Source organism: Vidua macroura, chromosome 3 (assembly GCF_024509145.1).
Source record: "Vidua macroura isolate BioBank_ID:100142 chromosome 3, ASM2450914v1, whole genome shotgun sequence".
Classification (NCBI taxonomy): Eukaryota; Metazoa; Chordata; class Aves; order Passeriformes; family Viduidae; genus Vidua; species Vidua macroura.
Window position 1 is genome coordinate 12,405,076 of NC_071573.1, and position 26,810 is coordinate 12,431,885.

The 26,810-nt window shown below is 49.1% G+C and overlaps 3 protein-coding genes across 4 annotated transcripts; 2 read left to right on the top strand and 1 right to left on the bottom strand.

Annotated features, from left to right (window-relative positions):
* Positions 1-644: 644 nt before the first annotated feature.
* LOC128805677 (epoxide hydrolase 1-like) lies at positions 645-10,000 on the top strand. The gene is given in 11 exon segments (XM_053974528.1): positions 645-747; positions 750-783; positions 2,120-2,143; positions 3,019-3,232; positions 4,031-4,211; positions 4,988-5,218; positions 5,586-5,715; positions 6,039-6,253; positions 8,141-8,249; positions 8,587-8,706; positions 9,674-10,000. Coding segments are annotated over 11 exon segments (1,563 nt in total). The 3' UTR covers positions 9,876-10,000.
* On the bottom strand, positions 9,944-13,304 carry MAD2L1BP (MAD2L1 binding protein). The gene is made up of 2 exons (XM_053974535.1): positions 13,084-13,304; positions 9,944-12,501 (listed from the first exon to the last, which is right to left on the bottom strand). The coding sequence occupies exons 1-2, from the start codon at positions 13,267-13,269 to the stop codon at positions 11,971-11,973; spliced, it is 717 nt and encodes a 238-aa protein (XP_053830510.1). The 5' UTR covers positions 13,270-13,304; the 3' UTR covers positions 9,944-11,970.
* Positions 13,305-14,515: 1,211 nt separating this feature from the next.
* On the top strand, positions 14,516-25,161 carry GTPBP2 (GTP binding protein 2). 2 transcript variants are annotated; one of them, XM_053973784.1, is made up of 13 exons: positions 14,516-14,698; positions 16,917-16,943; positions 17,554-17,738; positions 18,021-18,129; positions 18,670-18,867; positions 19,144-19,318; positions 19,957-20,176; positions 20,602-20,737; positions 21,145-21,203; positions 21,935-22,106; positions 22,383-22,547; positions 22,929-23,136; positions 23,233-25,161. In XM_053973784.1, exons 1-12 carry the CDS (start codon positions 14,516-14,518, stop codon positions 23,124-23,126), a joined length of 1,827 nt encoding a protein of 608 aa, XP_053829759.1. In that variant the 3' UTR covers positions 23,127-23,136; positions 23,233-25,161. The 2 variants fall into 2 exon arrangements, with proteins under 2 accessions (XP_053829759.1, XP_053829758.1); XM_053973783.1 differs by having other exon boundaries at positions 22,929-25,161.
* Positions 25,162-26,810: the final 1,649 nt, after the last annotated feature.

The following is a 26,810-nucleotide window of genomic DNA, read 5'->3' on the forward strand; positions in this document are numbered from 1 at the left end:
TCTCTGGGCCCCTGTCCCAGAATCAGAATACCTCAGTGGAGGACTAATTTCTTCTCATATCTAACCTTAACTTCTCTTGTTACAATTTGGGTCCTTGCATTTTGTCCTTCACCTGCTGCTTCTCCATGATGACTCAGTCCATTTTCCCTCAGCTTTTCAGTGGTTAACTGTGGACAGAAATAAGATCCCACCCTTTACTCTTTCCTCTCCAGGATGAAGATGCTTCTTCTCCTTCCTCGCACACCACATGTCCCAGCCAGCAGCTTGGTGGCCCTGTACCTCCAAGGCTGGGCTCACACCAGGCTGTCTTCTACCAGCAAGGCCAGAAGTGGCTGTGGCAATCCAGGTGCGGTCTCAGGAGCGCTGAGGAGAGTGAAGAACCCCTTCCCTCAGGCTGCTGGCTGAGGTTCCCGCTGCAGGGCTTTGTACGGGCTGTATAACCCAGCTGGCCTTTGCTGTAAGGAAGCGGTGCTGTCACAGGCTGAGCCGAGGAGCTCGGGGCAGCCTCTGCAGGGTTGCTCTGGGTCCATTTGGCATGCGGTCTGCACTGGCGCACAGGGCTGTTCCTGCTGCACGCAGGACTCGGCCTCCGTCGAGCTCAGTTTGCAGCTGCACGCTCAGGCAATAGGTGGCACTGATGGACGATGAGGTTTGCGTTGTCCCCGAGAAAACGTCACTGCGGAAGAGAGAGCCAGAGAGGAGAAACTGGGATTGTGTCCTCACTGGGAGCAGCGGCCAGGCAGGACGAGCAGACATGTGGCGGGAGATCCTTCCAAACGCATGGTGAGATCTCCTCGGCACGGGGAGCAGGGACTCCAAACTGGGCTCCCTGGGCTTGGGGCTACGAGGAAGCCCCGGGAGGGTCACCAGGTGGTGGGAGAGTGGGAGCAGGCAGCTGAGTTCTCCTGAGCATGAGTGCGGAGGAGGTGTTGATCGACTGAGCCTTGTTTTGTGTCGCTCAGAGAGCTGCTTCTTTGTTAGCAGTGCTAACAAAGCCTGTTTCAGGCTTGCTTTGTTAGCAGTGCAGGGTTTGTTCTACTGCCTTGATAGCTGTTTTCATACCTCTGCTCATCGACCTCCAGGATGTAAGTGCAGGGGGCTATTCCTACCTGTTGCATAAGCTGTTTGTTCTTATCAGCCCTGTTCTTCTATGTCTGGAAGTGATTTAAGGGGGGAAAAAATCACACAATATGTTGTCTCAGCAAATGTTAGCAAATTGCCTTGGAGGTTACTGAGATATCCAGTACAGGCTCCAGGTTCTGCACTTCAGACAGCAGAGGGAAACAATTCTAGGTGATAAGAAACACCCAGTGGAGTTAGTATTTCACGGATTAGCAAGTCTTTTTCCTTTTTGGTATTTGTTCTGGTTTGTTTTCTCAAAGTACTATTGTACCAAAGAACTTCCTAATGTAGGTGTGTCCCACAAGGCAGAGTAACAAGACTTGCTTCTATTGTTGCTAGATTTTAGGTTGTGCTTTTGTACTAGAAGCTACTAGGCTTAAAGGGAACCGAGGAGAATACTTTCTTTTCCTAGCAGTCAGGGGAGACCTAAAGGCTTGATATCCAGTCAGGAGTAGCTAAAAGTGTCAAAGGTACAGCAGCTCCTTAAACTCTGGACAGGGAGGGATCCACAAGCCTCTGCTGGTGCCAGCCCTGCAGCACGATCAGCACCACATGGCTGGGAGCAGAGCAACCCTGGAGCTCGGAACTGCCCTGCTGAGGCTGTGCACCTATTGCAACACAGCAAAGTAAACAATTTTCTTAGCTCAAGTTACATGGCTGCTCACAGGATGAAACACCGCAAGGATACCTATGCAGTTGTTTACTGCCTTTCATCTAAGTTGTGCTGAAGGAGGGAATATTATGGCAACAAATTAAGTAGCTAAAGCACAGCCCAGAAACACTCTGTGCAGAGGCAGTGCTTTGTGAGCCCCTCTCTGCCCATCCTATCCAAAGAATAGGAAAAATAATGGCAGATGTTGCCAGGTGGCTAAAGAGCTGATCACATCCCTGGGCAATGAGTGGTGCTGGCAGGGGACATTCTTTGCACCATCCAGAAGGGTTGGAATAGGACAACACTATCAGACTGTAAGGATCTTTGTTTTTTCCCCTTTTGTAGGGAGAGCATCATGTCCCGGATCAGGTGAGTGGAATAGCTGTTCTGTGCTGCGGCCTCCTCTTTTGGTTACTGCCCTGACCGGTGCACAGCATCATCCCTTCTGTACTCTGGATGACAACAGCAACAAAATCTTCACTCCCAGCCCCCTTGCAGCCCCCTGCAGGAGCCCCAGACACCTCTACTAATCCCCAAGGGAAGCTGGAGAACTTGAAACACAAGTCAGAGGGATGGGAAGGTACACTACATTTAGGACTGCATGTCTGTCAGCTCCAGCTCTGGCAACTTGGCTCCCACACCTCAAGTGTGGGACCTTGTTGTTCAGAACAGAAACAGGGGCACCAGCAGATACTCCTAACATGAGAGCTACAGGGGAGAGCCAGGATTGCCCTAAGAGATGATTGAATCTGTAGGGGAGCTGTGTATGAAACACTGACAAGAGGAGCATGTCCAGCATATGCAGCTCTCCTCAGCAGCTGAAGACTTTTGTCTCTCCTCCTGCTCCTCAGCCCACTCTGCCATGCAGCTTTTATTCCTGGACAAGTCCAGCTGCTACTGTCTCATTCGTTGCAGTACCTGCCTCAAAGTAGCTTGGCCCATATCCTATTGAACTTTCTTCCCCTGGGCATCCTGGTTCACAAGGAAAGGGACAAGGAAGACTTGTGATCAGCAAGTCCTGATCAGCAAGGACTTGAGACCCCTAAGAAGCCTTCGTAGATAGAACCCTGCCCCAAACCTTACCTGTGATCTTCAAAAACAACAGAAATGCCCAGTCCGTGCTTACTGCTTGGGATTTGGAGGCATTTGTCCCTACTCATTCCCTATGGATGTGCAAACAAGCTTCAGCATAAGCCCCTTTGACGCTGCTGTTGTTTAACACAAGCAATTTTGTGCCTCCCCAGGTCTTTTGACTATTCTCAGAAGAATGCAGTCCTGGTCCCCGTGGCTGCCCTGGGGGTTGGAGGGATGCTGCTTTACTGGCTCAGATCTGGACGCAAGATCGAGACTATTGACGTGGGCGATGGGTGGTGGGGCGCAGGCGAAAGGCCCCCCAAAGGGAAAGAAGACACAAGTATCCGTCCCTTCAAGATTGAAACATCTGACAAAGAAATCGAGGTACTGCTGGCTGGGGAGTAAGAAAGGGCAGAAAGCTGCAAGGGGAGGCAGTCCATCACCCACCTCACTGCCTCGAGGTGATGCCTTGGGGGTGATAGCAGGGCACTTCCATGTGCCAGGGCAGCTACCCAATTCCATTAGATGATGCTCTGGCTCACCATTCTTTACGAAGGGGATTTGAGCTCCAGTCCCTTGCAATGTCCCCTAAAGGCTTTATGAGACAGCAGCCCCTCTGTGCAAGCTGGGGCTTCTCCTGCAGAAAGGCCACACTTTGAGCAGCAGACTTAGACAGTGGGTCTGTGGATAGTGGAGCAGGGCAGGAGGGCATTGGGACAGCAGTGGCACCAGTAGGGCAGGACTGAGGGGCTTCCACAGAGGAAAGGGCTGTAAGGCTGAAGAAGGATGGTGTCTTGACTGAGTCATAGCTCCTCCATCCCTGCATGCCTGTTTCTAATTATCTGACCAAGCAGCAGCCAGCAGCTCAAGGTGAGATTCGTATTCTCCCAGCCAGCAGTGCTGCCAAGCTCCTAGTGCCAAAAACCCTGAAGTGAGTTAGCAGCAAGCCAAGAGTAGGACCCAGTACTCCTGGATGCCCATGGGAAACTTGTAGAAAGTTGTATTCCCCATATAAACAATTCAAGCAGTTAGTTAGAGTATGGCACTTCTTCAGGAAGGCTTGTGGTGTCCCAGAGAGCAATACAAAAGCCAGCAGAGCCAGGAGACCCTGTCTGTGCTTGCCCTGGCACAGGGCACCTGCTAGCAGCTGGCCAGCCTGGCAGGAAGAGCTTCCTTCCACAGGATCTGCATCAGCGCCTGGATCGGTTCCGCTTCACACCCCCCGTGGAAGGAGCTGCCTTCCACTATGGCTTCAACTCCAGCTACCTGCGGAAGGTGGTGGCCTACTGGAGGAATCAGTTTGACTGGCGCAAGCAAGTGGAAGTGCTGAACAAATACCCCCACTTCCACACCACCATTGAAGGTGAGGGGGCCTCTCTGCCTTGAACAGGTCTCACTCAGAAATGCACAGCAAGAAGGGGGAGATGTAAAAAGTGACAATATTTGAGATAACTTATGCAACAGCTTAGTGATGCAAGTGAAATGTAACTACTGGAAGCTCTATTATTAATAACCTTATAGGGATTAAGATCATTACACAGTGGCAATAAGATTAGGTCTGCTTCAAGATGGGCTTCATGTAGCTCTGAACCCATGCTAACTAATGATGAGGTGCTCTTCAGTGATTGCCTTGAAGCCACCTTTGAAAACTGTCAAATTTAGCCAGAATGAGGCTGGAATATCCCTCCCCACCACACAGTAGTTTAGCCAGGTGAGTTTAGCCAGACTTTACATAAATGATCTCTAGATTAGGGTAGAAAGACTTTACATAAGTGATCTCTATGTTAGACTTCTATCATTCCCTTTTTCATGTTTCTCTTTTAACTACTGTAATGTTTTTGCATGTATCTTACCCACATTATGCTGTTCATTCAAGTGCAGTTCTTACTTATATACAGTGAAACGAGTTTCTCAGGAGATGGATGCTAATCTCCAATGACCCCAATAACTGTGGCTGGGGTCAATATCTCTCTCTGTATGTAAAAGATGAGACAACTGATACTATGCCAGGCATCCCCTTTCAGCCAGGCATCTTCTGCTGCAGATGCTAATTACAGTTTTGCCTCCCTCCTTCTACAGAATGCAGAGCAGAAACTGTGGTCCCAGGGCTTTAATTTTTCTTTCTTGGATGTGTGGCAGGGATTGATATCCATTTTATCCATGTGAAGCCATCTTATGTTCCTCATGGTCAAGCTGTTCGACCTCTGTTGATGGTCCATGGCTGGCCTGGCTCCTTCTATGAGTTCTACAAGATCATCCCTCTGCTCACGGAGCCAGCCAAGCACGGCCTGAATGAGGGTGATGTGGTGTTTGAGGTCATCTGCCCCTCCATCCCAGGATATGGTTTCTCAGAGGCCCCTCACCAGAAAGGTAAGCAATGAAAAAGCTCTGTTGGAATTGCAGTTTTTGGAGTAACACCTCAACCATCCCAGGCAGCCCTGGGCACTGCAGTTTGTAGTGCAGATGCCTGGCTCTTCACTAAGGCCCATGTGGCTGAGGCTCTGGGGCTGGCTGTGGAGATTTGCAACACAGTGTTAACTGGAAGTCAGGTCTGATTTCGCTTTCCACTGAATTTCTTTCATCTTGTGCTCACTTTCTTTCCAAGGAGTGAGGCAGAGCAGCATTGCACACTGTCCCTTCCCACAGCTCCACACACACATGCCTCGGCCAGGTCAGTCTTTGGCCAGGGGAGGAAGACTAGGACCAACAGGTCTCCTGTGTTTCCCTTTACCTACAGACTTTGACTCCATAGCAACTGCTCGGATATTTCATAAGCTGATGAACAGACTGGGCTTCAAGGAGTACTACCTACAGGGAGGAGACTGGGGATCTCGCATTACCACAAACATGGCCCAGATGCTGCCACAGTAAGTAGCAAAGGAAATCAGTGCAGAAGAGCTGCCTCCAATTCCTACCCTACCTTCTGGCTCTATAGTCCTACCTTCTGTTTGCCTGCTTCTCATCCCCTTCTGCTTCTGTTTCCTTCAGGGACAGCCCCATCCTGCATATTCAATTGCATTCATATGCTTTGTATTTATTTTTTTTTTTTTTATCATGATGAACCTGAAGGGCTTGGTGTATTTGATTCAGTCCAGTGTTTATCTCACAGCTGCAGTCAGACTTGTTTTCTAGAAAACTTGGAGACAGAAAATTGCTTAATTTAACCCTCTATTCCTTAACTTACTTTCAGGTCTGTGAAAGGGCTTCATCTGAATGTTGTTTTCATCACCATAGACAGTTTGGGAAAGGTGATTGGTACAATGCTTGGGGCTTATGTACCATGGCTTGTAGGCTACAGTAGGGAAGATGCTCGACGTCTCTACCCTTTCATACAGAAGAATATATATGATGTCCTGCGAGAGACTGGATACTTACACATCCAAGCCACCAAACCAGACACTGCAGGTAATGTACCTTCTCTATATCCCTGTGAACATGGTACACTAATCACTCGTGGTACATGAAAACAAAGGCCAGCCATATTTAAGAAGCAATGAGTTCTGGTGACTTGAGTACAAGAGTCATGTGGGCAATGAGCTCATGGGGATGAGAACTGTATAAAATTAAGTCAAAAGAAACCACTCAAAAAAAGATGGAGATTTCAAGTATAACTTTTCAAGGACTTTTCAATAGCATGCCACTTTCCTTGAGAATTAACCCCTTTCCATAAAGTCTCTCAAAAGGTAAACACAGGGTTCTGAAATTGAAGCTTTGAGAAGTAAATGGGGCTGAAAACAAGAAAAATACCACAAGCAAAAGAGGTGCAATATGAAAGTTGAAAAAAGGTAGACAAAGTTCAAACACCTGAAAAGCCAGAATGTTGACATCCTGGGGCCAGGGGATAAGGACTGTGAAGAAAGATATGGCCATTTCATAAAGCTTAAAGGAAGTCTTTGCATCAGTCCCCACTAGAGAGGATTCTGGGGTATTGCTTTATTGAAATAATTCCTCAGGAATTCCTTCAGGAAAGACAGCAGAGCTGTCTCAGGCTGGTGTCAGATTTAGAGACCAGAGAACAAACAGTCCCCCATCCTGGCAATTCACCAAAGGAGAAGAAGCAGCTCAAACTGGAATGTCAATGAATGCCTAGATTATTACTTGAAGTGATTGCAAACTCAAAGAATTAAAATGAGATAAACAATATGCCAGGTGGGGGCAAGTTGTGGTGGTGGTGTTTCTGGTTGCTTGGGTGTTTTTATGGGCCAAAAAAGTGTAGGTATCCAGAGAAAAATGAAGATTACTATGTCTAGTCTCTGAACAGGAATCTGACAGAATTGTTTAAACAAGGAGATTTGATTTACAGGGGAAAATATCACAGGGAAATCATGTTTCAAGAATCAGAGCTCTGGCAGAATCAAATAGCTATAGACCCACTAATGGAAGTTATATAATTTCAAAAAATATTTTGTTGGGAAATATTTCAGTTCAATATGGCAGTTCAATTCTTAAGAAATTGAACTGCCTTAAGAAAAGGATTAAAACTAGTCAATGTGAGAATCCAAGCACAGGAAAAAATCCACGAGTTCCAGGGGAGGGAGAGAATCACAAAAATCTGACACCTATACCCTTTAACAAGACCCTAACTTCTCTATGAATAAAAGTTAATAATTAGATGTAAAGTTGATGGCTATCCAAGCTTTGGTTTATAAGTGACTGGTTGATAAAAACAGCCAATAAAACCTGATATCAACAAAGTTCAAAGCAGTTTAAGAAAGTCACAATTCAACTGGGTTCAAGTTTGGCTGCTGTCCTATGAGAGAATCCATGAGTCAAGGGTAGTGCTCTCAAAAATCATCTGGATCAAAGATTAAGGTAATTTTGCAAACACTTAAAAAAAAACCCAAAAAGCAAAACCACAGAATCCATTATATGCATGATATTCTGAATCTGTTGCATTCCTGTTAGCCCTGTTTTATAAATATATTTTAGAATCAGAATACATCCCATTCTAAGGACAGTGCTCCCAAATACTTTACCTGAAATTTATTTTCAGACTGCCATCTCTTTACATCTGAATTTGCTCCTTCTGCCACACATCACCAAGAAGCCAATGGAACTTCCTTAGCTCTCAGCTTCTTTTGTATAGGAATCAGATGAATTTGTAGTGCCCTCAGTTATAGCCAGAATTCCTTTGCAGGGAATTTGTCACAAATAAAGCACTATAAGGGATAGATAAATACAGACTCTCTACTGAATTCTCTAGAAAACTCCAAACTCTTCATGAAAGTTCAGTTGCCTGGCACTGAAGCATTGCAGTGCCAGGCAACTGCAACAGCTCTTCTCCTCAATTAGGTTGTGGACTGAATGACTCCCCAGTGGGGCTTGCTGCATACATTATGGAAAAATTCTCTACCTGGACAGACAAATCATTTCTGCATAAAGATGATGGAGGCTTGGAAAGGTAAGATGTTAGGTTATGACCTTATTCCGTGAGAAGTTTCATTGAAAGAATGACTGGTGGGAGCTAATATGAGGATACAGGTAAAATACTGGCCTGTCAAAGGTGAAATTTAAGGAGGAAAGGCTGACATGACAAGCACTAGTTTAAACTTACAGCAAACTGCATGCACGCTACTGCTTCAGCACCAGGTAGTTTTGCTCTGAACACACAGGTGCCAATTAATTTGCTGCTTGAAAATAAGTGGAGATTAAGAGGGACATCAGTTCTTCAGAGCATGAGCCCAGTATAGAGCACTGAGGAACAGCTTCCATTTAAATTTCTTCCTCTCTCCCAACAGCAAATACTCTCTTGATGAGCTTTTGACCAATGTGATGATTTATTGGGTGACATCCTCCATTGTGTCCTCAATGCGATACTACAAGGAAAACTTTTCCAAGGACACAAGAATTCACAACAGGTAAATTATGTGGCAAATTGCAAGGCAGATTTGCAAATGAGGTTGAAACATTTGCCTATATCAACAGTTAGATCACTTACAACAGCACATTTAATTAGTTCTAAGAAAAATGGAAGTCCAAATTCTTACTTGCTTTTGATAAATATAGTTAAGGGTCACTTTTCTTTTGAACCTAATGCACACAAGGTAGCTTGCAGCCAAGACAATGCAAAAGACTTATCAAAGCACCAAGCACAGTCTTGTGTTCAAAATACAAGTCTATATACTTATTCACCAAACAAATGTGATTTGTAGCCCTGTTCAGTGAAAACAAAACAGAAGATCATGGGTACATCTAAGAGAGAAATTTAAACTGAATTAGGAAGGCTACTACTTGCTGGAGGATAAGCTAAGAACTACAAGGGTTAAGCACAAACCTGGGGTAGCAATTTGGAGAGCAGTACTTGAAACCCAGCACCTTGTGACAGCTGGTACATAATGATGATGCTAAGAGAGGCTGACCACAAAATGTTGCTGAGCAGACTTCTCCAAGTAACCGAGCAGCTGAACAAGTAGGGGAGTCTTTTTCTTGGTGGACTGAACCAGCCCCTTTCCTCTCCAGAGGGTCATTTGTTATGCATTTGGTGCCAAATTCTAAAGCAAACAGGAGCTGGCTCATTTCTCAGAGGTGTTGTATCTTGTGATGTAGCACAACACTGCAGCTTACAAAAGTTAAGCTCAAAGATAGGGAACATTTCAAGAGCAACCTGTGTACAAAGTTGGCTCTACTTTGCACCTCTACTGATATCATCTTCAAAAACTCAATGATACCTGAATAGAAATGAAACTCCTCAGTGGAATGCAGACCAGGAGGTGCATTGCACAAAGTGGGGAAACTTCTCCAGCTGAATGTGTTCCCAGAGACAGAGGTTTTTATAGACTTCCCCCAGGACTTGTTTCAACAATGCAATTAACTTATGTCTTCTAGGGTTGGAGTATATGTTCCCACAGGCATTGCAGCTTTTCCTCAGGAGATTGTACATATACCACGTGTCTGGGCAAAGGATGTCTACAAGAACATCATCACTTACACTTACATGCCACGTGGAGGGCATTTCGCTGCCTTTGAGGAACCAAAGCTCCTGGCACAAGACATCATGCAGTTTGTCCGAAAAGTGGAACGGCTGTGAGCCTGCAGTTGAAATATATGCACAGAATGGAAGACTGGATTTGTTTAATCCCTCAAAATAATCACATATAGAAACCAGCATTTTATTTTGATAGTAATTACAGTACGCATTTTTAAAATCAAGTTCTAAATGTTTTCATAAAAAAAAAATCCAAAAAGCATCTTGTGTTCCTTTGTTCCCAGCACCATATCATTACTGCATTCATAGTTCAAGTATAACAGAATATGTAAACAGTTTATTGCAGTAACATTGCACTCATCTGAGGAAGAGAGGTGAAAGGAACTGGTCAATGTGCTTCTGTTTAAAGACTTATTTAAACACTTGGGCACCTGCATTCTTAAACATGTGTCACAAGCAGTTTTGGTGGAAGCATGAAGGGTTCTAATCTCCTGAGCACAAACACTCCTACATTCAAGTTATATTTTCAAGAGACCTGAGGTTTCATATTCAAGTGGGCAGCTGCACATAGGCAGCTTTCTTCACTCAAAGTGTTTTCCCCTAGAACAAGCTTAAGAAGCAGCTACTGCACATTGTAGACAGATATTAATGGATATTACAGCAGAGAGGGCACTCTAGTGTTCTCCAAGCTCAAAAACATCAAATTAAGTTCCTACTACTTCTCATTCCATTCGAAAAGGTCAAAGTTAAAATATGCACCAAGCATAGAGGGTTACTTCAACCTTCCCCCTCTTCACAAAGGATTTTTACCACCCCATTTTTGACTAGTAATGGCAAGTACCCTCACCAACAATAAGTTCACCTTTCTCTTCAAATAGGATGGAGTTATTTCAAGCTACTGAAAGCTCATTACAGCACAGATAATAGTCCAGCTGACTGAAGACAACTCCAGCAGATATCTAGTTCTAACACTGCTCTCAGGGCTTCTCTCCCTGTCCTGTTCTGCAGTAGACACCAGCCCAGAAGAACAGGCTCAAGTTCTGATTCTAAGTAATACAGTCTGACTAAGAACAGGAATTTGGCAGGTAAAGATAGTGCTAAACTTGATCACATTCCCCTGATTTCTATGCATTTCAGAAACATTTAAGTCAAAGTTTCTTCCTCAAGTAAGAGTAATCTTCCATTATTGCAGCAGCACTTCTAACTTTCTCTGAAGAGGGTTAGCAAATAAACTGCTTACTTTTAATCTTGTATCTAACCAATTCTGAGGGCTGTTAGGCAAACATTAGTAAAAAAAATAAATGGCTTTTTGCTACCCTGCCTCCACAGTACCGGTCCCTTTCCATCTCCAAGTCAGAACCAGCTACAAGATTTTTCAGTTCCTTAAAAGTCTTACTTTGGAGTGTTAAGGAACAGAAGGTGAGTTATAAGAAAGTGTAATTTTACCAAATAGATGGACAAGCACTTGATGACTCAAGTGGGGCGCACACCGTTGCAGCTGAGGCAGTGTCAGGAGCTGCGGCTGTTGCTTGCAGGGTTGCCAAGGGGCCCCTGGACGCAGCTCCGCCCATCTCCACGGCAGCCCTGGCAGCTCCAGCCCTTTGCAGAGGAACCGCCTTCATCCTGCCCCATTCTTTACCAGCTGGAAATAAATCCCTCTTCCGCAACAATGTTACCTCTGTCCCGCTCCAGTTTTGCCAGCTGGTTTTCCTGCTATAGGGAGCCTTTCAAGGACTGCAGGTTTTCCTGCCAGAGAGTTATTTTGCAGGAAGTAACTTCACCTAAGAGAGCCTATGGGTAACATGGCAAAGGCAGGGTCAGAAAATGGCCACATTAAAACTCAGGAGGAGATTGTACATATCCAGCCTTTACCAGTTCAGCAAACACACAGCAGGGAAGTTTTACTCCCAACACATTAATTCATCCCATCAGATGAGATCACAGATCAGGTCCCTAAAGAATTGCTGAACCTGTGTACAACTGTTCCTTAAAATGGATTTACCTTCAACAACAACTCAGGAAATAAGGACAATAGAGGAGCGCAGCAAGATACAGGAAGGCAGTAGACACCATGAAGAAAAAAAAAAAAAATTCAGACAGACGTGGTTCAAAAATACATGGTTACATTTGCTAAAATTAACGCCTAAAGGAAAAAAAAAAGTAATCAATATTCCAATTAAATTTCCATGGAAACTATTCATTCACTAAAGCCTTTGAGGGTCACCGGTGCTTGGAACCAGACATAGTCCTCCCAAGCAGGTGCCGTGTGCTGTGGAGGTGAGGCGCTAACGTCGAGGTCTCCATCACAGGATAACTTAACAGTCAGCTTCCTCCCTCGGGCCGGCACTTGGTAGTTGAGCTTGGGCCGGAACCACTCAACACCACAGTCACGGTGGCCCTGGACCAGGACAAGAGTGCCTGTGACAGGGAGAGCCTTAAGTTCACTGAAGACATCAGCAACAAACAGGCGGTGAAAGAGCTGGCGAACACAGGGCGCAGTCTGGAGGCTCTCTTCAGCAGAGCCCTCACAGAACCCTTCCAAATTCAGCTCATAGAGCTCCTTGGGGTTCATGACGTTGCCTCCAAGTAGAAAAAGAACCCGAGGAACCAGTGTCAGACTAAACATGACTTCCAGGTGCTGGAACAATCCCTCCAGCTCCATCAGCAGCTGCTGGCACTTTCTGCTTGCCAGGCCCAGGGAATGTGATTTCCCAATTCCATCGCCATCCTGGAAAACAAAAATTCATATTAACACATTTCGTTATGAACATGTATTATACTCTGCAGAAAGCATGGCCCATCCCAGAGAGTCAAGGAACAAGCAGTTTGTGTTCATTTTGAGAGCTACATGGGGAAGATGCACATCTTCTCTCCACATCAGGAGATACAAGAGGAACACGAAAGCACAATCCATAGCTACTCAGCTAGAATCTGAATCGCACTACCAAGCCCATCTTTCAAAGATCAGCCATCTCCCTGAAATCACTTAATAGTACTTTTTTTGTTTGTTTTTTTGCTTAGAGGTAACAAACAAAGCAGTGACTCGCTTTGAGCAGAAAATAGGAAACAATCAATTAAGAGCAATTTGTCGGCACCTTCAGCAGCCTGAATATAACGCTGCCTTTGCCTCGTTTTGAAAAGAAGAGGTAGGATTTATGGATGCAGCCACAACAAGCGCTTTACTTTAAAAGCGCCGACACGTTACTGTACGAGTCCCCGAGCGAGAACAGGAGCTCGCAAGCAAAACCCAAATGCCACGGCCCCCCTAATCCCCCGGCCCGGGGATGACCCCGCGGCCCACGCCCCTCACCTGGGCCGCCCGCCGGCAGAAGAAGGCGAGCTGCTCGTAGGGCAGCGGGAGCTGGTTCCGCTGGTGCAGGACGTGCTTCAGGAGCTCGCAGGCGAAGCGGTAGCCGCTGCCCCGGCACACAGCTCCCGGGAACGCCACGGCCACCGCGGGGCTGCCCAGCACCGACCTCTCCCCGTGGGGCCCCATCCCGCCGCCGCCGCGATCCAGGCCCGCCAGCGCCGGGGAACGAGGGCCCAGGGACACGCCCCCGCAACGGCCGCCGCGGGTTTAAATGCCGCTGCCGCCGCGGAGCCTCACGGGAGCGGCGCGCGGGCCGCGCCGCGCGCCCTCTGGCGGCGACGACGGCGGAGCCACCGCGCTTGGTGGGCGTGGGCGTGGGCGGGGTCTCTGTGTAGCCCCGCCCCTCCGCCCCCCATCCGATCCCGTCCCGGGGCCGCCCGGCTGAGGCCGTGCCGGGAGCTGGGGCTCCGCTTCTTGCAGGGCTATCCGCAGGAAACGGCTCCGCTCTCCTCCGCCCCGCTCCCGGCAGCTCTGGCGGCTCCGCTGCCTTGCGAAGGAGCCGCCTTCGCGGGGCCGCGGGGTGGCGGAGGCGGGGAGCGTGCAGGGAGTGCCGTGTTTGGAAACATTGTGCCCGCCGCCCCATTGGGTGCCGCCTCCAGCACACGGCGAGTGGAGGGCGGGACGGCGAGAGGAGCCTCTCGGGGGCTGCTTTACGGGAACCGCGGCCACCTGTGCGGAGCGCCACGGAGGGTGTCAGTTATACACGAACAATGAACCAGCGTCGCTCTCCCCAGGGCGTGCGCCGGGGAAAGAGACGGCGCAATGGGAACTGGAGATTGGGAATACACTTAATGAGGGGATGCGGCGCACAGCTAGAGGTTCTTTTGCTGTTCCGGCCGCCCCCTCGTTGGATCTTAATGTGTGCTTTGGGATCGCTCTGTGTCGGGCTGCTGCCTCTGCGTAGTCATGAGGTACCTCCAATGCCAAACAGCTTCGAAAGTGCCCCAGTTTCCCGAATCCAGAATGGCTGATCGCTCGATGTCAATAACCAGGGAACCCGGGGCTGTGAACTGCCAAAGGGATAACCCACGGGCGTCCGCAGGTCCCGGCAGCGGGGCCCGGGGAGGGCGGCATCCCGCGCGTTGTCGGCCGGGGCCGACAGGCGGCGCCCTCTCCCTTGGACTCCAACTCCCATCAGCCCCCGCGGATGGAACCCGTACGGGACCGAGCTGGTCGCGCCGCGGGGCACGCCGGGAGGTGTAGTTTCGAGCGGGCGGCGCGCGGTGCGTTCTCGGCGTTGTAGGCGGGCGGGACTCGCTTTCCCGGGGCGCCGCGCGGCGGTCGGTGACGCCGGGGCCGGAGCCGGGCCGGCGGGGCCGGGCGGGGAGCGGAGGGGGCGCTGCAGCGGGGCGGCGGGGCCGCGGTGTCCACCATGGACTCCCGGGTGTCAGAGCTGTTCGGGGGCTGCTGTCGGCCGGCGGGCGGCGGGGCAGGTGCAGCGCTGCGCGGGCGCGGGGGGGCTGCGCCTGGCGGCGGCGGTGCCTCGAAGACGAAGAAGAAGAACGGGCGGAGCCGCGGAGGGAAGGCCAACAACCCCCCGTACCTGCCGCCCGAGGTGAGCTCCGGCGGCCGCCGCGTCCCGTCAGCCGTGGAGGGAGCGAGACCAGGCCCGGGGGTGGGGGCGCTGCCGCTGAGGGGCGGGAGGGGCCGGAGGGCCGGTGCCCCCCCAGAGCGGGTCGGTACCACGGCCGGACTCCGCAGGCTGGGTGGCGGGTCTGGCTGGAGGTGCTGGGGCGGGGCCGTGCCGGGGTCGGGCTGACAGCAGCCGTAGGAGCGGTCCTGCAGCCCCGGCCCCGGGAGCCGTGTGCCCGCCTGCCCCGGGCTCTCTCCTCCGGGCCGTGCTCGCGCCCCCGGTGCCAGCGAGCTCCCTGCGGGGTCCACCGGACCCTGTCCGTGACTAGTATCGCGCTGCTTGGCGTCTGTCTGCGGGCGCTTTGCCGCCTGCGATCGAAAAAGCTTCGAAAATAAAGCTTTGCTCGCCTCGTAGTTCCAAACATCCCGTTTGCATCTCTCTCTCTCCCCGAGAGACGATCTGGTGGGTCTGAGCCCCTTTCCGGGTTCCGGTGACTCCCTTCCCAGCTAATTTGACAGCTGTTTCCTCACACAGGGCTGCAGATGGTATGGGCAGGGGGTAGGGCACTTGTCTCTTGCAGCAGGAAGAAGTGGCATTGGTAGTACCGTGCGTGTGTGCTCAGCTGGGGCAGTTGTCACCGCTCTCATAGAACTGTCACTGTGGGGGGAATTACGTTGGCTCAGACTCAATTCCTCGGCTCCTGTCAGTGAACTTTCTGTAAAATATATAGTGTGCTGGGAGGGAGCAGTTCCTCCACAAGGCAGGCCTGGGACTCTTGGGAAGATGTGAAAACAGCGCTTTGCTACTGTTAGATCTTCTCCACGGGCAGGACCGTGCCCTGCAGCCGCAGTTTAGTTCTTGTTCCTTTCAGCTGGAGGCTGGAGAGTCCCCTGTGGTTTCAACTCAGTTTCCTGTTTCTGGCTACCCTGTGCAGTGTGTGCCCCAGCAAGTCTAGACTTGTTGCTTTTCTAGTGTCAAGTGCCTTGGAGAAGACCCACTCCCTTATTTAGACGACAGTGCAGTAGGTGAATGGGTTTTGCTTAGAACTGGAAAACTTGTAGATAGCAAGAGAGGAAAACCTGCTACAAGTACCTTTTCCTCACGGCACAGCTCTGCTGCCAGAGAACTGAGCTGACAGTTGAGAACTTCTGTTGGCCTTTTGCCACTGTAAGCACCGCTGTGGTTAAGAGCTGAGCTGGAAGGCAAGGAGAGGGCTGTTGCCTCTCCTGACATGCAAATAGGTGTCCAGAGGAAAAGGAAGTGCCTACTGTTGCCAGCCCCATTTAGTCTGACAGAGTATGTGCCTTCCTGCAGGCTCCAGCCCTTTCTTAGTGGTCCTTATACAGAATAATTGGGAAAAATTTACTTAAATATTGTATATCTAATTGTAAAATTAGATATTCTCTTTGGTAAGCTGGAGCCTGTTCTGGTTGAATTGAGCTTAATGAGTATCTGGACCTTTCTGTTACAACCCCATCTGGCCTTCCCTGAGAAAGTACTTCTGAGCATCTAGTGTACAGACAGTCCCAATCAGGTCTGGCTCTCCAGAACTTTGGCCAGTGACTAGCTGGCAAATGAGTCATTACCTTGCTTCTTTATGTCTGTAGTCCTTCCCTGTAGAGAAAAGATACATAAGGATGTAGAAAGGAGTCAATGAAAAACTAATTGAGTGAGGGAGAGTATCATTGAGCAGGAGAGGAAGTGGAAGCTTTAGTTCTCAGGCCCCTGTTTCTGTGCACATTGGATGGATGGAAGCTGCTGGATAGGGTGGGAGTGGGATGCTGTGGGTGGCATTTTGTGGGTCACAGATGGGTGAGGGGGGAGACTTTAAATCATATGCTGGCCTGTACCTTTTTGAAACTGGAACTCTCTCTCTGTGTGACTGCTAGGCTGGCCCTATTCTTTACTGTTCAGAAAAAAATTCCCCCCCAGACAGTATTACCCTTCTACCCCACTCTAGTTTTGTCCTTTGGTGTTCATGATGTGGGATACAAACAGCACAAACAAACCATAAGGAAAGTTCTAGTTGAGTGCAGGAAAGAATGGCAGAAGGCTATGACCTAACACAGTCTCTTTCTGCCACTTCCCCTCTCTTTGAAATCTTCAGCACCAGCTTCAGAATATATGGGCAGCTGGTGCCTGTAGATGTCCCTGTGGGCACAGCATCTAACTCTTCTGTCTTGTTTCATTCTCTGACCAGGCAGAAGATGGGAACATCGAGTACAAGGTGAGTCTTTTGAGGTTGCAGAAGGAGGTCTTCCTGCCAGAGGGTTATTTTGCAGTGAATAACTTCAAAACACATAGACAAAGACAGCCTATGAGTAACACGGCCAAGGAAAGGACAGAAGAGTGGACACTGCACTAAGGAGCTACCATTCATCTTTTGTGTCTCTGTGCCAAGATTTAACCAGTCTACTGAGCTGGTAAAGCTTGATCTCAGTACTGATTTTTAGGAATCTCTTCTAGCATGTGATGCCTACTGTATTTTTTTTTTGAGAGATGCAGATATCCCTGAAAATGATTTGCCACTTTCTTGTGGCTGCTCCGCCATTTGCACTTATTGGCTCCTGGATCACAGATTGGTCCCAGAGTGCTGTATTTAACCCTGCAGCAGGCAGGGTACAGATCCCTTTGTCAGGATGCAGGAAAGTTCTTCTACCATATATTTGTACCTTTGTGAAACCCCTTCTCACCTGTCCCATAGCTTCTGTTCAGACAGTAATACAGGCTGTGCTTTCTAGAGGTGGGTCAGGGTTGGGAGCATTGCTTCACAGAATTGGGCAATGGGATTGCCTCTGCATCCAGCCTGTGACTAGAACTACCCCTCTGTTAAACAGCTAAAGCTGGTGAACCCCTCGCAGTATCGCTTTGAGCACCTGGTGACACAGATGAAGTGGCGACTACAGGAGGGCCGAGGTGAGGCCGTCTATCAGATCGGCGTGGAGGACAATGGGCTGCTGGTGGGCCTCTCGGAGGAGGAGATGCGAGCCTCGCTCAAGACGCTGCGCCGCATGGCAGAGAAGTACGTGCTCCCTTTTGTCTGCAGGGCCCAGAGCATGACTCCCTGGAGTCCCCTGAGCAGCTGGTGGCTCCATCCTACAAAGCCCCTGTATGACTGACATTCCTTCAGTCCTGAGGCTCTGGAAACATGAGAAAAGTTATAGGGCTTTTGTCTGGAAGCTTGAGGCTCCTTCCCTGCTAATCCCCAGTCTTCATCCCATTCGCTTTGTCAGCTGTTATTGTAGAGGTGCAAGAACTGTCAAGTACAAATGTGTCTCACTCCTTCCTTCTGTCTTTGTGGCAGGGTTGGGGCTGACATTACGGTGCTGCGGGAGAGGGAGGTCGATTACGACAGCGATGTTCCAAGGAAGATAACGGAGGTGCTTGTCCGAAAGGTGCCTGACAACCAGCAGGTAGGGACCTGTGGTTTGGCTGTCTTCTCCTGCTGGAGACCTAGAGGCTTAGTACGAGCAGCTTCCTTTTGGGATGGGAGCCCAAGCCCTAGAGGCATTTTGTCGTAGGTTGGCCCATAGCAGATGCTTTAAAGGGCTGCCAGAGGGAGGCTTGATGATAACACTTCTTATCTCCAAGACTGTGATTGAGGCAGATGTCAGTGCGGGAGATTGCCTGGATCAGAGGTGAAAAATTATTTCGCTTCTATGGCAGTGGTTCTGATGCAGACCCATGTGCAAACAAGAAAGGATTTAGAGGTCTGCTGCAACAAATAGCCTTTTTTGTGATATCAAAGCCTGATATGTCACATCTCAACTCTAGAAAGTGTATCACGACTGCTGGGCAGTGATTTGCTGGAGCAGAATCTGAGCAAAATTAAACTACACATTGTCCCTGATGTAGGAAAGCTCTCTGAGCTGCATCTCCACTGCCCAGTAGTGCCTGTGCACTCAGCACAGCAGTGGTTAAGTTTAATGATTTCTTTGTTCTTTTTCCTGTAGTTCCTAGACCTTCGAGTAGCTGTCCTAGGGAATGTGGACTCAGGGAAGTCAACACTGTTGGGTGTCCTAACACAAGGAGAGCTGGACAATGGGCGGGGCAGAGCACGCCTCAACCTCTTCCGGCATCTCCATGAAATCCAGTCAGGAAGAACATCAAGCATCAGCTTTGAGATCCTCGGCTTCAACAGCAAAGGAGAGGTAAGAGAAAGTGGGTTGCTGAAATCAGAAAGCTGGAGGAGACTAGGATTACCCTCCTGTTAGAACTGTGAGTGGGACAGGAGGGAAGAGAGATGGCATAGTTCTCTGTCCCTTAAGCTGAACCTGAGTGTTGGTTGTTCGTTTGCAGCAGACACTGTTTCTTGCACCCATGGTGGATGATCTCTACTTAGTAATTCTGACATCAAAGTGGATAGATAAGGGTTTTCTTTACTTGCCTGCTGGGGCTGCCTCTCTCACAAGCTCCTTATCCCTTAGGTGGTAAATTACAGTGACTCCCGGACAGCAGAAGAGATCTGTGAGAGCTCTTCCAAAATGATCACTTTCATTGACCTGGCTGGCCACCACAAGTATCTGAAAACAACCATCTTTGGCCTCACCAGCTACTGCCCAGACTTTGCCATGCTGGTGGTTAGTGCCAACACTGGCATTGGTGAGTGTTGCCCTGCCTGCATGGATTGAGTGCAACATGTGAAGAGGAATGGAGAATGAGGGGAATGGGTCCTTGTCAGCTGTGAATGGCTTTCAGAAAGGTTTATTAATTTGTAAGCTTCTACTGATATCTTGTAAGCCAGTGTCTGTGAGTGCCTGGGAGGGGAGTAGATCTGGGGTCCTCTTACCAGCTGTAGACCACATTAAACTGTACCCTGGACTGAGAAGCTTTGTTTGGGATTTGGGGCAGTGTTTCTCAGAAAAGAAAACAACTTTGACATATTCTTAGGGGTGCTGGATCCCAAAGTCTTGTAAAAAGGCATCTCAAGTTCTCCCGCATCTATCTCTGACATTTTTGTGACTGTTCTCTGGCAAACTTTGGTCAAAGAATGAAAACTACAGCATCTTTCTGAGGCAGACAGATCAGTCACAGAATTTCTTGGTAATTTTTATTTTTCTGGACTGATGTTTAGTTTTGTTTAACAGAATAACTGTGCTTTTTCAATACATGATGAACTAAGCAGTTACAGTGAAATCTCTAGAGTGGGCCCATGGGATAGCCAGGAGACACAGCTATCGGCATAAACAAGCTACAGTGGTGACTGCTGCTGCACCTACACTCTCACTTGTCTCCTGCAGCGGGCACAACACGAGAGCACTTGGGCTTGGCCATGGCCCTCAAGGTCCCCTTCTTCATTGTCATCAGCAAAGTCGACTTGTGTTCAAAAGCCACCGTGGAACGGACAGTGAAGCAGCTGGAGCGAATCCTGAAGCAACCAGGCTGCAACAAACTCCCCCTGCTTGTGAATTCAGATGACGATGCAGTTACAGCAGCACAACAGTTTGCACAATCTCCCAAGTAAGGGACCATTCCTTTCTTCTGCTGGGAGCAGCCAATCCAGACTGGGCTGCCATGTGGAGCTGGGGAAGGGTGAACACAGGGGAGCTGAGTACATCTTGAACATCTCTGCTCCTTGTCAGGTTTCGTACCTTTGCATTCTCCAATAAGGCATTTTTCCCTCCCAAACTTTTTTCTGGGCTCTGGGAGCAAAGGCTGCATTAGAGTTACTTCTTCATAAGAAAAGTGTGTGTTGACAAGGGATTGGTGCCTCAACCTAACATTGAGGCAGGGGTTACTGTGGAGTTGTATCTAGCCTTCCTGCTTTAGCCACTTCCTGGTACAGTATCCATCTTCCTGCGGGTCTCAGTAGATTCAGAATTCCAGAAACCTTCTGGAACTGTGCTGTGGCCTTCTGCTTATTTCTGTCTACTTGTGTCTGACAGCATCACCCCAATCTTCACACTGTCCAGTGTTTCTGGGGAGAATCTGGATCTCTTGAAAGTCTTCCTCAACATCCTCCCTCCACTGACCAACAGTAAAGAGCAGGAAGAATTAATGCAGCAACTTACAGAATTTCAGGTGGGTAAGGGTAGTTTGTTTCCAGCTCTGATACTGGATTCATTGCTGTGCCATGGAAGAGACATTTGGGGAATTTAGACACCACAGGTAGAGATGTGGTGAACTCCTGGACTATTGAGAGACATTAAAAAAAGGACTTGGTCCTTGATAAAAGCCTGATAGGCTTAATCGTCCCTAACCATGAGATGTCTGTCTCAGGGATAGGATAATTTCTCTGGTTTCTATTTAAAAGGAAGAGCTTTGTTCTTCTAATGGGAAGGTAGTGGGAGCTGGTGAAGCTCTGAGACAGTATCTGATGACTAGCAGAGAGATCACCTACTTCCACACAAGGGGCAGGCTCTTTGTCCTCATTCTGGAGTGCTGTTTCACAGCTGTCTGAGCAGCTTATTCTTGTTGCCTTGCTGCAGGTTGATGAAATTTATACGGTGCCAGAGGTGGGGACTGTTGTGGGAGGAACTCTGTCGAGGTAAGTGAGCCTAGACAGATATGTATGGATGTGAATGGTTGCTGCAGAAATGGAAGCTGTGTGAGGCTCAGTCCTGACTGCTGCCAGATGACTGAGCCAAGTGAGAGTAGAGCCCTACAGGGTGTTGGGAAGTGACATGAGCAGACCATTGGTCATGTGGTGGCAAGCAGACAGTCTGCTTTAAAGTTGCTGGATTAGGAATGTGTCCTGAAGCATGCTGAAAGAAGGCATGCTGGAATCTAGAGTTGGCAGAGGTTAGGCATGATCCCAAGGAGTTGTTTTCTTCCTTCCTCAGGTTGGGGGGGGAAATGTTAAAGGTAGATTCTCTGATTCCAGCAGGGGTTAACTGCATGCTACCTCATGAAAAGGCAGCTGTCCCTCCGTGTTCAGGGGCAGTCAGAGCAGTTTGGCCATCAGCACACCCACACTGAAGGAGTGTGGTGGGGTGAGGAGTCATCTGAGGTCTTTCCACCAGAAACAAAGCAGTGTGGCAGAGCACTGGAGGTGCAATGGCCCCTGTCTGTACCTGGGATTCTTAAGAGTGCTAGTGTGGCTTTCACTCCTGCTGTAAGAAATCCTGATTCTCAGCAGCTTTGTCTCCCTGTTATTTGGTCTAGGGCAAGAGTCCAAAACCTTGGCCCTGGGGAATTTGGTCAGGTTAATCTTGGAGGGTGAAATGTCTTTGTCTCCTGATTAACTGTGTCCTTTCTGTGCTCTTCTACCCTGGGCAGCGGGATCTGCCGAGAAGGGGAGAACTTGGTGGTTGGTCCCACTGACGATGGGAAGTTCCTTCGGCTGAAAGTGTGCAGTATCCAACGGAACCGCTCTGCCTGCCGCGTGCTGCGGGCTGGGCAGGCAGCCACCCTGGCACTCGGACCCTTCGACCGTTCCCTGCTGCGCAAGGTTAGTTCTGCTGTTGCAGGTCATTCACTGGTTCAGTGAGCAGGGCTGGAGGCTTCCCTAGGCATCCCCCATTGGTAGGGTGGGAATGAAGTAGAAATGTTTGCAGGAAACTTGCTGGAAGGGGAGGAAATGGCCAGGTTACAAATTACAATGAGTACAAGGCTGAGAATTGGATGTAAGCCCAAGTCACAGAGTGGAGATGTATTTGTTGTTTTGGGGCTTTTCAGAAGCAAGGGGACTGGTCCTAACTGGTCTGAGCTTTGCATTTTTCTGCAGGGCATGGTAATGGTGAGCCCAGAAATGAACCCCACCATCTGCTCAGTGTTTGAAGCCGAGATTGTGTTGTTATTCCATGCCACAACTTTCCGGAAGGGGTTTCAGGTGACGGTGCACGTGGGGAATGTGCGACAGACAGCTATTGTAGAGAAGATCCATGGAAAGGTAGGCCATGGGAAGAAAGGGGAGGAAGATAGACCTCCCTGTGGGGTTTGTTGGGTTTGTTAAGATTCCACCACACCCTCTAGTAAAGTTGGGGGCTGCTGGTATTTTGAGTAGCTGTGTCTCTTCCTAGGAGCAGACTCTATCCTTTTATCCTGCCCATTTAGTTGCTCTTCCTCCAAACATGTTAAAGAAGAGAAGTAAACTCTATTCTTCAGAGCTTGTGTCTTCCTCTCTCTTCTTATGTATACAGTAATGGGAAGGGCTCAAGCCTTGCAGTCTGAAGAAGGCTGTTCATTTGCCTCATCTTACCATCCACATGTACCTCTTCCTGCATGCATCAGCTTGGGAGATGGGTCTAAGCTCTCCTATTTTTCTTTTCAGGACAAGCTGCGGACAGGAGAGAAGGCAGTTGTCTGTTTCAGGTTCATCAAGCATCCTGAATACTTGAAGATTGGAGCCAAGTTACTTTTCCGTGAAGGAGTCACCAAAGGCATTGGGCATGTCACTGACCTCCAAGCCATCACCACCAAAGAAAACGGCCTGGAGGAGTCCCTGGGGCCTGGACAGCTGAGCTTCTGACTACCAGTAGGTCAGAGAAATCTCCACTCACCAGCACCTGGGGAGAAGGCTGGAAGCTCCTGTGGCTTTCTAAGCAATGCCTGGAGCTGCTGCTGTCCCGTTCTAGTGTGGATGTCCCTCCTCTGCACTGTGAGATGGAGCATGAGAGAGTTTCTTGCATTCAGTGCCGTACGTGGGACAAGTTAAGCATGTTCTCCACATCGCCTGCAGCTTTCATTTGGAATAGATTCCTTCAGAATAGATCAGAGGTACCTGCAGACCTGGGCAAGCAAGTATTGGCTTTGTTTACTGTTTGAAAATTGCTGGTTGGGAGGCACAGCGACCTTGAAGACAAGCAGTGAAGGGATGTTTTTCCATCTCTGACACAAGGTCTGGTCCCATTTTTGATGTCTGAGCACTGAGTTGATAACAGTGTTCTCTCAAATCATCCTTCAGTACATCCTTCTGGGCAGGGGATGGAACAGGACATGCTACCCACATCAGGGGCTTGGCTGAACCTCTCGGAATGTGTTCAGGACACTTTTTAACCGTTTGAATCTTGGTTGGCTTTAATCTGCTGTGTGTCCATTTGTGCATCGGTTTTGTGTTACTCCAATCTGAGTGTCTTACTGTTGGACAGTTGTCCTGTTCCCCACTCACATGTACACATTTCTTCAGCATCCCTCTTTATGACTTCCAGGAAGCTGTGGCTTCTCTGAGTGGCACAGCCTCCTGACACAACATCATGAAGACAAAGTTTGTACTTGCATCTGTTCCTTGCAGCAGCTGGACAGGAGGCCATTCTGTGGAGCAGAGCAGGGCCCAGGCCAGGTTCAACCTGCTGGTGAGAGCAGGTTGTTTCCATGGACGTTCACCTGAAGGTGCCATCTGCACATTGGTAGCAGTGGTTTGCAGTGGGCTCCCTGGTGTGGTTGTTCCCAGCCCACCTTGTTCCTCACACGTTTGCCTTAATGCGTGAGGAGGACAGGCTGCATTACCTACACAAAACCAGGTAACTTCTGTTTTGACAGTGGCATGATTTTTATTTCTCTTGGAGCAAGAATTCCTTTCTTTCCATTGCCACTGGTGTTTGTTGTCAGAGGGAAGCTGATGTTGCCATCAAGGACTCTGTATGTAGAGTGGAGCACAGGTCTCCCACTGTCTTGCAGCTCTGCTGTGTAGCCTGGAGCGTGCAGCAGGGCCTGTAAAGCTGTAAATAGGCTTTTGGTTTTATTGTTGACTGTTAGACCAAATGTGTCTGCTGTGAGCAAAAGGCCTTCAGCAAGCCCTGCTGGTTGGTGTGATGGCCTGCTAGCCCTGACTGAAGAGAAGGATGAGGGCTGGTGATAGCACTTGGACACCCAAGTGGCCCTTGTGCCATCCTGAGAGCAGGTTCTGCTGCTGGGCTGCTGGCACAGGCGCTGCTGTGCGGGGCCGTGGGCCTCTGCTGGGTGAGGCCATCACGGGGCAGGAAGGTGGGGGCTGCACCCTGCCAAGAGCGTGCTGAGGTGAGGGGAAGCCTGTCAAGCGGTGGCATAAATGAAGGGAAGGCAGCTTAGTAGCTGCAGGAATGACCTGTCCCTTGGAGGGAGCACTGATCCAGCTGAAAACTGCTGCATCCCCAGCAGAGAGAAAGGAGATGCTGGCTCAGGGTCAGTGCTCAAGCAGGATCCCTTTTTTCCCCATTCTGGCAGTGGGCTGGGTATTCCAATGACAGTCTTTTTACCAATACCTGCAAGAAGGACAAGCCCCAGCTGCCAGCTGGCTGTTCCCTTTGGTGCTAGTGGCTCACAAAGAGAGCTGGCTGGGGGTGGGGGACTCCAGCTCTTTGCACTCTTTTGCACTGGTGTTTTCTGCCCCAAAGGGGGGTGCTGTAACCTTTTCTGAAACAGCTGATGGCTGGTCTCACCTCATCCCTGCCATCTGTGGCATGACTGTTCTTGGTGCCATGCTCTTCATAATTGCTGTTTTGTTGTCTTGAATTTTTCTAATGCTGGGGATTGTCCCTGTTCTCCAAGCATCTATATAAATGTACAGAATAAAGATGTTTTATTGAGCTTGCTGGCTGAGTTGTACAATGAGTGAGGGTGGAGCAAGGCTCTTACCCTGCTGCCCTTGGAGCTGGGTCACAGTCGGAGCTGGCTACCCTTCACCCGTTTTGAAATAATTCCATTTGAAATAATTCCTAAGCTTCCTGCGTTCAGCCCTATAAATACCGCGCCGTGGTGTGGAAAGAATGCACGCGCTGCTGTTTACAATCTTGCGCTCCCGGCTTATCTGAGTAAGCCTGGGTGTGCAGCCTGAGGTGACAGGCAGCCACGTCACCCTGAGCACAGCACTTTGAGCTGCTGTGGGCGGAACAGGCTGTGGCAAGAGCCTCCTCACAGTCACAAATTCCCCCACAGCCTAATTAAAGAGATGCTTTCTAGGGCACACATCTAACCGGTGATTTGTTTCTAAAACAGCTTTGACCTTATCAAGAGGTTCATGACTGCCTTGTCTCCATGAGAACTATTCCCTTGGGACAAGTAGAGGCAGAAAAGTTTCCCTATGGAGATGACTTGTGACCGAAAGGATTTGCCTCTTCTAGACTTGTTTTTGTGTCAGATAGTGGCATCTGCAGAGTCCAGTCCTGCCAGACACTTAGGAAATGAGATGTGCCACTGTCACAGATGAGACAATCCTGCCAGACTGGTTGCTGTTTCTCTTCACGTGAGGACTTTGGGAAATTTGTCACTTTGCAATGTTAGGACTGTCATTAGTGGGAGTGACTTCATAATTCCTTCCTCTACTGATTACCAAAGCTGCACACACCAGAATGAGTTTCTTGTTGTTCTTGAAATCTCATGACTACGTTGTCAAGTATTAGACTCCACTGACAGTAATGTAGCAGCATCCCAGCACAGGCTCTCTGCTGGAAGGAAAGAGCAGCTCAACAGCTGCATTTAGGATGATGCAGTTCAGAAAATAGCACATAGATACAGAGCTGCAGTTTGCATCATCTGCTGCCTGAAAGGCTCTCTCCCCCACTACCCAAGGAAGGGAAGCCTGCAGCTGATGAAACTCCCTGCAATTCCTAACCCCACCCAGAGCTGCCTTGACGTGGTACATTCTTCCCCCCGCCCAAACAGCCACGTTCAAATTATTGGCAGCAGAGGTTCTGGCAGGCTCCAGGCAGCTCAAAGTGTAGCAGAGCTGAGGGCAAGCACTTCTCTTGCCCTGGAGCCAGTCTCACTCTCTCTCAGTGCCTGCTCGTCCCCTCCGTGGTATTCTGTTTTGTTGGCTGTTGTAATCTGTGGAGCTCTGGAGTGGCCACTGTACTGTGGCCTGTGGCTCAAAGAGCTGAACAAGTCATTTGGCAGAGCCCATTCAGAACAGGTCAGCAAGTTGTATCTAGTATCACTCAGTCTGGGAAGGAGGAAGAATGTGGTTATGCACTCTACACTGGACAAAAGCTTTCATGGTGCTCTTTGTGACTCTTGGCATGTTTTCTATCCCTTCCAGTGAGGGCTCTAACAGACTGTTTATGTGTCAATAGCAATTATTATGAATTAATGCAGAGTTTTCAAAGAGCCCACCAAAAAGTATGCCCATGCAGCTACTGCTTCCTTAAATCTTTTATGACAGGAGCAGTCTTTCTTGTGTGCTCCTGAGCTGCTGATAAACATCATGCAATGGATTGCTACACAGAGGGATTGAACCATC